This window comes from Dendrobates tinctorius, unplaced genomic scaffold (genome assembly GCF_039654945.1).
Source record: "Dendrobates tinctorius isolate UK_male_01 unplaced genomic scaffold, ASM3965494v1 ptg000263l, whole genome shotgun sequence".
Taxonomy (NCBI): Eukaryota; Metazoa; Chordata; class Amphibia; order Anura; family Dendrobatidae; genus Dendrobates; species Dendrobates tinctorius.
The window spans coordinates 1,105,221-1,115,919 of NW_027361930.1; the positions used below are offsets into that span (position 1 = coordinate 1,105,221).

At 44.1% G+C, this 10,699-nt stretch overlaps 1 protein-coding gene across 1 annotated transcript in view; it reads left to right on the plus strand.

The window, feature by feature from the left end:
• KCTD7 (potassium channel tetramerization domain containing 7) overlaps positions 1-10,006 on the plus strand; it is a 45,518-nt gene extending 35,512 nt beyond the window's left edge. Inside the window, exon 4 of the mRNA XM_073558934.1 lies at positions 8,280-10,006. Within this exon, the coding sequence (XP_073415035.1) occupies positions 8,280-8,656 (377 nt within the window). The 3' untranslated portion in view covers positions 8,657-10,006. The remainder of the gene's footprint in view (positions 1-8,279) is intronic.
• The last annotated feature ends 693 nt before the right edge of the window (positions 10,007-10,699 follow it).

Consider the following 10,699-nt stretch of genomic DNA (forward strand, 5'->3'; position numbering starts at 1 on the left):
TGGTCACACCTCATCCCTCTGACATAATTGCAAACCAGCTAATATATATGTCTTCCCAGGAGCCCCCCACTGCTCGCAACGAGAGTACGCCCCATTGTGAGTGGGTGACATCTCTATCTCAGTCGGTAGCTGACCTAACCAAGGTATGTTACACTATGGTCTCGGTTTTGGAATGACTTCCTAATCCTGCCCCTGTCAGCAGGACACATTTACCCCCCTCAGATGCGTCGGCTTTTAACCCCTCACATAGCCAAAGGGATTCCCCTCGCAGGAAGTTCAGAAGTTCCAAAAAGCATGCCCGCATTAGCTCACCTTCCATCTCATCATCTCCGTCACCGCCCTCCAGGATTCCATCTCTCTCCCTATCTCCCTCATCTGGCGCTCCAGAGGCGCTGGAGTCAGACCCACGTTCCGAGTCAGATTCTGATCTGGCCTCAGCACAGGTCTCCAAACTGCGGGACACGGTGGATAGTTTAATTGTTGCCTTTAATGAGACTCTTAACATTAATTACTCAGAGATCTCTCCCTCTGAACAGACTGTGTCTTTCATAAAAATGAAGCGCCCACCCCGTGCCTTTGCCAACCATGACGAGTTCAACAGGATCTTCACGGTGGAATGGCAGCACTCAGACAAGCGTTTCCAGAGAAGAAAACGCATGAGCGTCCTGTATCCTTTTAAGCCTCTCCTGCTAAACAAGTGGGCAGCGTCTCCTTTGGTGGACCTTCCGGTCTCCTTGCTGGCCACAAATACTATACTTCCTCTGTCTGACGGTTCCTCTCTAAAAGAACCCTCCGACAGACACATCGAATCTCTGGCCAAGTACGCCTTTGAGGCCGCAGGTTCTTCCCTCTGCCCGTCCTTCGCAGCTACCTGGGTGGCCAAGGCAATCTCCGCCTGGGCGAAACATCTCCGCCAGGGTATCGTCGCTGGTGCCCCTGCAGACGAGCTGGCAGATCTGGCAGAACAAATCAGCCACGCGGGAAAATACCTCTTGTCTGCATCCCTCGATGCAGCCACCTGTTCAGCCCTAGCAGCTGGCAACATCATCTCCATCCGCAGGGTCCTGTGGCTGAAAGTCTGGAACGCAGACTCAGCTTCTAAGAAGTCCCTCACAGGTCTTCCACAGTTCTCATCTCTTTGGAGAAGAGCTGGACAAGATAATCTCCAACGCCATGGGAGGAAAGAGTACGTCTCTACCCCAATAGAGAGTCAAGCGTACGCCCCGTTGCACAGTACCTTTTTGTTGCTTTCGAAGGCTTCCTCCACAGAGTAGCCCCCGAAAGGACAAATCCCCAGTGCGTCAACAAAGGAAAAGACCCTCCTTTAAACCAACCCCTACCTCGCGCCCAAGACCTGCTCAGTGTTGGCCTCCCAGATCAGGTACCAACAGATTCTTCTCAGCATGACTGGTCTCTCATAGTGGGCGGTTGTCTTCAGTTTCGGGACGAGTGGCTAACCGTAGTCGACGACGCCTGGGTCTGAGACGTCGTCCCCTACGATTACAAGATAGAGTTTTCTTTCTCGATTTTGTTTTTTTGATTCCCGTCCACCGAAAAATGCCTCTCTCATTCCGGGTTTCTTCAAGGCTGTCGACTCCCTCCTCAAAGCCGGCGTCATGGTCTCCGTTCTCACACGAAAGCGTTTCTCAGGTTTTTATTCCAACTTGTTTGTGGTCCCAAAAAAAGGACGGCTCAGTTCGTCCCATCCTGGACCTCAGATTAGTAAAATATGTACGCCTGCGTCACTTCAAGATGGAATTCCTTCGAACTGTAATAGCCTCCATGGAGCCAGAGGAATTCCTCTGCTCAGTGGACATTCAAGACACCTAGCTGCACATTCCCATTTTCCCCCCACACCAGAGATTCCTTTGTTTCACCATTTAGGGACTTCACTTCCAATTCACAGCGCTGCCATTTGGCATAGCCACTGTTTTTACGAAAGTAATGGCAACAGCGATGGCCATTCTACGCAGCAGGGGCATCCTCGTCATTCCCTATCTAGACGACATCCTCAAGGCCGCAACCCCATTGGCGTGCCAGGAGATTCTTCAGATCACTCTGGACACTCTTGTCTGGGCTGGATTATCAACACCGCAAAGTCATCTCTGATCCCGGTCCAACGTCTTGTTTTTCTGATAATGCTCTTCGACACCGCCCAAGCAAAGATCTTCCTACTCAAGGAAAAGTCTCTAGCACTCATGCGCGGAATTCAGTCTCTCAGAGGTCGCTCTCCCCGCTCCCTCCGTTTCTGCATGAGCATACTAGGCAAGATGGTTGCTTCAATGGAAGCAGTTCCATTTGCTCAGTTCCACACGCATCTTATCCAACTCTTCCTTCTGGCAAGATGGGACAAGTCTATCCATTCCCTGGAACGGTTTGTCTCAGTTTCCCCACGGATAAAGCAGACCCTGAAATGGTGGGAGTGTTCGCAAGCGGGCCATCTCGGAAGGTCTTTCCTTCCCATTTGTTGGAAGATAGTAACAACAGACACCAGCCTTCTCAGCTGGGGAGCAGTTTTCTAGGATTTTGACTGTCCAGGGCCGGTGGTCAGCTCAGGAATCACCCCTTCCGATCAACATTCTGGAACTTCAAGCAATATTTCTTGCCCTGCTTCTTTGGCTGGAAGTCCTTCATGAATATCTGATTCAAGTCCAGTCCGACAATACCACGGCGGTGGCGTTTGTCAACCATCAAGGGGGAACTCAAAGTCGGACAGTGATGTCAGAGGTTGAGCGGATCCTGTCTTGGGCTGAGCAGTCTGTTCCAGCAATTTCCGCGGTGCACATCCCAGTAGTCGAAAACTGGGTGGCAGACTTTCTTAGCCAAGAGGATATTGCCGCAGGTGAATGGTCACTGAATCTGTCAGTCTTTCACAGATGGGGACTCCGGACCTGACGTCATGGAGTCCAGACTCAACCATAAGGTTCCTCAGTTTGTGTCCAGATCTCGCGACCCGCTAGCGATCGAATCGGATGCACTAGCGATGACCTGGGCACAGTTCTCCCTACCTTACCTATTTCCACCCCTACCACTAATCCCCAGGGTTGTCAAAAATATAAAAGCGGAGGGAATTCCCGTCATCCTCATCGCCCCGGATTGGCCATGAAGACCCTGATACGCGCAGAGTTGGTCAGCCTCTTAGCGGACACACCGTGGAGACTTCCGGATCTCCTAGACCTTTTGTCGCAGGGGCCCCTCTTCCACGAGAGTTCTCCGTCGCTCAATTTATTGTCACGCCTGTTGAAACCGCTGTTTTGAAGTCGGCTGGGTTATCTGATCAGGTTGTCCAGACCATGATTATAGCAAGGAGGAAGCCTTCATCTTCTCGCATCTACCACCGGACTTGGAAAGCTTTTTTCCGCTGGTGTGAGACTCATTTGATCACTCCAATGGTTTTTCACCTCCCATCCGTTTTGTCTTTTCTGCAGTTGGGTCTGGAGTCCGGACTGTCCCTTAGTTCTATTAAGGGGCAAGTTTCAGCTCCGTCCGTTCTGTTCCAAAGGAATTTGGCGGTTCGCTGACAGCTCAAAACATTCATTCAGGGAATTCCTCACTCCCTTCTCCCCTACCAGCCCCCAGTGGATCCCTTGGATCTTAATTTGGTACTCAATGTCTTACAGGAGTCTCCGTTTGCACCACTAATGGAGAGATCCCTTCCACATTCCTTTCCTGGAAGGTTGCTTTCCTGCTCACGATTATATCAATTAGGTGGGTTTCAGAGCTATCAGCGCTCTTGTCGCTCTCCTTACCTAGTTCTTCACCTAGATAAGGTGGTCTTACGTCCGGTTCCATCCTTCCTTTCCAAGGTGGTTTCCGGTTTTCATCTAAATGAGGACATTGTACTTCCATCCTTTTGTCCGTCCCCCTCTCACCCCGAGAGCGGTCACTGCACAAACTGGACCTGGTGAGAGCTCTACGTGTTTATCTGTCCAGGACTGAGCCTTTCCGGCACTCAGATTCTCTGTTCATCATCCCAGATGGCCCACGGATGGGTCTCCCTGCGTCCAGGTCTACCATTGCTCGATGGATCCATTCCACAATTCTGGAAACTCACTGTCTAAGATAGAGCACGCCCATTGAGAATCACGGCACACTCCACACGTTCGGTGGGGGCCTCCTGGGCAGTTCGCCATCAGGCGTCGGCATCGCAGCTCTGCAAAGCTGCTACATGTACTTCCATTCATACAGTAACCAAGTTCTTACAGGGTTCACACTCATGCTTCATCGGATGCGAACCTTGGTAGCAGGGCTATGGAGTCGGTAAGCCACAGTTGCGACTCCGACTCCTGGATTTTATCAGGCTCCGACTCCGACTCCTGGATTTTATCAGGCTCCGATCCGACTCTGGCTCCGACTCCTTCATAAATGGCCAATTCATAACAACAAATTTACTGTTGTAAAATATTAAACATCGTGCTTATTCAGTTTCTCACCATCATATAAGTAATCAGACCACTTAGAGCAAAAACTACATTTATTAGAATACAATTAGAATATAGCAAATAACTTTTATAAACTTTTCTAAACTGTAAGTAAATATGCAATAAACACTTTTATGCAGTTAATAAGAAGAAATCTATATATTTGTCCTCAGAAAAAGTATTGCCTCTGTCAGATCCTCCTTCATGGATGCCCTCAAATCTGATCTAATTATTTTGAGAGCAGAGAACAACCTCTCTACACTAACTTGTGTTGGTGGCAAAGCAGTAACCACTCGGGCAACATCTCTGACAATGTCAGGATACAGAGGAATCGCTTGTTGCACTGTTATTTTTGATGAACGGTCAAATTTCTCAATTTCTTTTAGTGCACATGAAAAATTCTGCTGAAATGTACTGGCTGTGTTCCTTGATGGGGATGACTCTTCTTCTATGTGGGAACGCTTTGCATGGTCCTTGTGATCCAAATATTTTTCGAAATTAAATTCTTCATCAGTTGATGATGAGGGTGAAGATGTGGCAGGACGACCAAATTCTTCTTGTTCCTCCTGACTGTTCTGCAACCCTTTTATCCTTACTGCTATTTCAAACAGAGCTTCTTTTCCTTTACTTAGCTGTTGATCATCTAGAAGAATCCGATGCATTGGGTCTACATAAACGGCTGCCAAAAGAATGTTATTTTGTAATAGTAGCTCATCTCTCCGTTTCATTGATGTAGCAATGCCACTTGCAATTAACCCTCCTCTTTGGGACAGGCGAAACATCAGGTTCTTCCACTCCTTTAAGAAAATACCTGGAGTTAAGTCCTCTGCTTGTAATTTTTTAGTCACTGTAAATGGGTGCTCTAGCAATTTTTCCAGCTCAGTCACCTGATTCCACTGACTTTCATTTAGCGTCAGTTGAGGGTTAGCCATGTCTACAAGAAAGGTTTTCAGTTCAACCAAGCGCTGAATCATTAAGTAAGTACTGCCCCATCGTGTGGCTTGATCAATAATTGCCCCTTTTCCAGCACGTCTCTTCAAAATTGAGTCAACTTTAGGGGTTCTGGCAACAGTAGCCAATTTTCTCACCTTGCCAATCAGTGCAGCAGCATGTCCTTCTTGCAGACTGTCTCTTATAGCCAGCTGTAGCGTATGCACAACACAGCGCATGTGATGAATGAAAGAACATATTGACACAGTTTCAACAAGAGCATCTAAACTATCATGTTGCTGTTCATCTGAAGCAACTTCAGTTTGCTCCTCAGTTACAATACTGTGTTCCTCTATTTCAAACATTTCTGTGTCTGTGGACCCAGAATGTTCTTCTAGCTGCTGGTCACCATCATTACTCTCATTCATTAGCTTAATAGTACTTATCATATTTGAAGCATTGTCAGTTAAGACAGAAAGAACTTGCTCTTTTTTAAGTTCATAGTCTTGCAGAACCTTTTCCACCAAGACCTGGAGAAACTCACTGGTGTGATGAGCTTTGGTGTCTTTTACTGCCAATGTCTTGGTAACTATTTCATTTTTGTCACAAACAAATCGGACATTGATGGCAAAATAGTTCACTCTGTGACGTGTGCAGGCATCCATTTTAAGAAACAGAAAGCGTCCCTTGAGAGTTTTTTTAAGTTCTTCCTTTTGTTTAAAAGCTTCTTCGATTACTAATTTTCTAATCCTCTCTCTCTCCAGAGAAACACCAAGCTTGCGGGCCATTTCCCCATTCAGACACATAAAAGCTGGTCGTGAAAATAATGAAATAGGCACACTATCCTTTACAACAAGCTCTATGATCTGTTTTTTAAATGTATCTACTGTCATTGTCACAGTAACTTTGTCACTGACAAAATATCTTGCAACTGATGGCTGCAAAGTTCTCTGCTCCTTTGTTTGGCTGGAAGAGCTGGGCACTGGTTCATTGGTTTGGATGCAGTCTTTCTCATCCACTGCTTTCAGTACTTCTGGATGAAAGCGCTGTAAATGTCTCTTTAGATTAGAAGCTCTGGTAGGAGCATTTTTATCTTTGCCTGAATATGCACTCATCTTGGCTTCACAGCATTTGTTTTCATCTGGATCATTTGTCATACACTGACAGACATAATGTTTTCTATCTTGAGTGATGGTGAAATGTTCAAATACAGCTGATTTAATGTGATGCTTCTTTGACATTCTCAGGTTTTTAATTCTGCATTCACAATCCAAATGACAATTGTTTTTCCTAAAAACAATTGTACAAAATTATTGCCAGGTCGTACAACTGATATAGTGGTCAGTAATACTGTTATTATTCCTCATGTACTCACAGTTAACTGATGCAAAGTTTGTTGAAAGGATAATACTTCTTACAGTCTTCCTCTTCTGAGTAGCAGGCAGCTGTGAGATGCTTGGAAGACGCACACCTAGTATGATCTAGTCTAGAGGAGGAGCTTTACTACTAAGAATTTGCAACACATTTTCACTTTCAGTTTCATACATTGTAAGTAGGGGGGTTGGGGCAGCCTGAGGTTAACCAAGTATAAGATTAGATAAGGGCAGTGGAGAACAGTGACACACAAGAAGTAAGAAATGTCTCTATCTCCAGCAGAACTGCTTATCACTGTTGTTCGTAGTTTGATAGAACATATATATTTGAGTAACATTTATAAAATTCATATGAAAGTTCAATTATGAAATATTAATACATTTTTTTTAAAGCTGGAGTCGCAGTCGGTACCTTTCTACCGACTCCGACTCCAACCAAAATTAACTCCGACTCCATGACTCCGACTCCGACTCCACAGCCCTGCTTGGTAGAGAGGTCGCGCAAGCGGCCGTGGCCGGAGCTTTGACTTGAGGATACTATACTTCTTCCCACCCTTGGGACTGCTTTGTGATGTCCCATGGTTACCTGTGTCCCCCAATGAAGCGAGAGAGAAAGCCAGATTTTGGGTACTCACCGTAAAATCTTTTTCTCCGAGCCTTCATTGGGGGGACACAGCACCCGCCCTTGTTTACTGTTGTATCCGGTTCTGTTGTTATCTGTTACATTCATTTTGTTATCTTCTCTACTTCTGCTGCTTTCTCACTAACCGATTAGTTTTCTGCAAGTTGGTATATACTGCTGGGGATGAGCTAACCCATTTTTTGCATAGTGTCAACCTCCTACTGGGAGCAGAGAAAGAATTTTTACGGTGAGTACCCAAAATCTTGTGTTTATTTACATATTTCCACATTTTTTTCACCATTTAAATAAAAAAAAACAAACAATGCATATTTGTGATCTGCGTACTCATACAGACCGAGAGTTAGATTTCCATGTCATTTTTACCGCTTATTGAATGTCGTAAATACAGAAACCAAAAACCTATTATGGAATTGCACTTTTTTTCACAATTTCGCCGCATTTGTAATTTTACCTCTTTTGCACTACATCACATGGTAAAAAGAATAGTTTCATTCAAAAATACAACTTACTCCTCAAAAAAAAGAATCCCTCCTACAGCTATATTGACAGAAGAATAAAAAATATCGGGAAGGGGTTAAAGTGGTTTTCCAGTTCTGTTATTTTAGCCCAAGTGTGTGCCGCATGTGGTGGTCTACAGCAGCCACCACTGGCCTTGCATTGACAACAAGAAGTGGTGGTGCCAGTAACTGGCAGCATGGGAAGAGCTTTGAGGCACACGCATGTATAAAATATAGAGGTGCAGGAAGTACGTGAAATCCACATGTGTTACATTTTATTCTGACCTGATATGAGCAGCGTTTCACAATTCTTGATTTTGAATGTTCCCAGTAATAGAGCACATAATGAAATATATAGGGAAAGCCATACTATGTATGCCCATATTTGCCTATTCATTGAATGTTTCTTTTAAAGATCACTTGGAACGGATCATTGAGATCGGGAAACTTCGCGCTATACAGAGGAAAGCCAGGTTTGCCAAGCTGAAGGTCTGCGTCTTCAAGGAAGAGATGCCTATTACTCCATACGAATGCCCACAGTTCAACGCGTTACGTTTTGAGCGGAGTGAGAGTGAATCCAAGCACTTTGAGCATCATTGTGATGTGGATGTGTCTTTTGGGCCCTGGGAAGCAGTGGCTGATGTGTATGACCTCCTCCATTGTATAGTTAGTGATCTCTCCGAGAGAGGCATCACTGTGGAGCACCAGTGCATTGGAGTGTGCGATAAGCACCTAGTTAACCACTATTATTGCAAACGTCCCATCTATGAATTCAAAATTACTTGGTGGTGAGAGGTTCACACTATCGGCCAAGGCGCAGGACCAAATATTATTAATGGTTGCACGACCAATTAGCTAGCAAGTAGCACTGCAGATGTGGTACAGACTGTTACTGCCATCTGTGGCATGAGAACAAGGTATAATATACATTTCTGTATCTGCATTATATAAAAAGGAGCAAACGATAAGCTAATTGCACTTATAGCCCACAATTTGGGACATGACTTAGAAAGGGTGGCTCATTCAGTGTTCTTTCTATGGGGTAAAAGAGTGCCTGAGTGGTCGTCCCGTAGAGAAAGCGGCCTCGCTCCACCGCAGCACAGCAAAGCTCAGTGTATAGTGATGTAAAGTAATACAGGGAAATATTAGCGTTACAAAGCATACACTGTATACCCCGAATATCTGCTTTTCTCCCAATTTCTAACTATTTCTAGTTATTTTTTTGAGACCCTCCTTTCCATTAATAACTATATTTATAATTGTTTAAAATAATGAAATTACATTTAATAGTGTTTAATTTATTTCTTGCATTATATTAATGTCATGACTTATTTTGTCTGCAGTAATTGATTACTTATGTGACCGTATAAATATACCGTAATTTGGTATGTCTTATTTTTTGTCTGATGACACTACATTACTTACTAGGAAGAATTTCATGAAAGGTGAGGCCGATTCTGTATATTGTGAGACTTCATTCAGATGTCTGTTTTTTTTTACGTCTACGTGTACTGTCCGTTTTTCACGGATAGAACAGATACCCGTTACGGTTCATGAGGTTTACATACCTTTGTTTTTTTGGACCGGGTGTCAGCATAAAAAATGGAAATGGAATATGTCTGCTTTTGATTTGGGGCACGGATCACACTCTGCCATTCAAAACAATGGGTGCATGGAAAAATGGACAGTACACAGTTTAAAATCCATGTGTTTCCAAGTGATCTCTATATTTTAGTGTTTGATGGGGAGGAAAAGATTGTAATTTTATTTTGCATGCAAGAAAAGCAGAGGCCACACTGATAGGAAAACTGGACACAGACCAAAAATGGATGAAAGTTCAATCTAGCACACTGATTGAAAAATGGTCTGCTTTTCGTCACATAAAAAGCAAAACAAAAACACAACCTTCTAAAAGAGGCTTTTGGCTCATTTATGAAATTTCAAAGCCAGTGTAAGACTGCTTCTCCATGTACACTCAGTTTTAGCAAGAGAATTTTAGAGCCAAGATTTGCAAAACTGGCAGCTACTGCCATCTAGTGGCTGGATGACATAGGAAGGAACAGATTGTTGTTTCTTTTTTTTTTTTAAACTCGATTGTCTTCAAAAAAAATAAAGAAGGTACTCCAGGTACATTAATTGGAATGTTTGTTCAGGGTTATATGATATTAATCGTATGTAAGTAATTATAGATGGGGGGTTGGAGTCTAAACATAGGGGCCAATTTGCTTAGATTTTCAGAATGTAAAAATAAAATTGTATTATTTCACATATACGCAAAATTCAATTTGCTCTGGAAAAATGGACCTGTTGGTTTTTATTTAAGAACTTGTTTGAACTTGTTACCTCTATAAAAGACACCTGTCCACACAATCCTTCAAAAAAGAAACCTTCAAAAAGAACCTGAAGACCTACCTCTTTCAACAAGCCTACAACCTGCAGTAACCACCGATCGGCCAAACCGCTGCATGACCAGCTCTGCCCTCGCCTACTGTATCCTCACCCATCCCTTGTAGATTGTGAGCTCTCGCGGGCAGGGTCCTCTCTCCTCCTGTACCAGTCGTGACTTGTATTGTTTAAGATTACTGTACTTGTTTTTATTATGTATACCCCTCCTCACATGTAAAGTGCCATGGAATAAATGGCGCTATAATAATTAATAATAATCAATCACACTCCAAATTCTCCACCATGGCCACAACCAAAGAGCTGCCTAAGGACACTAGAGACAAAATTGTAGACCTGCACAAGGCGGGGATGGGCTACAGGACAACCTCTGGGAGTGAGAGACTGTCTCTTGCGAGTTTGTAGAGGAATAAAGACGTCACAATAAAAACG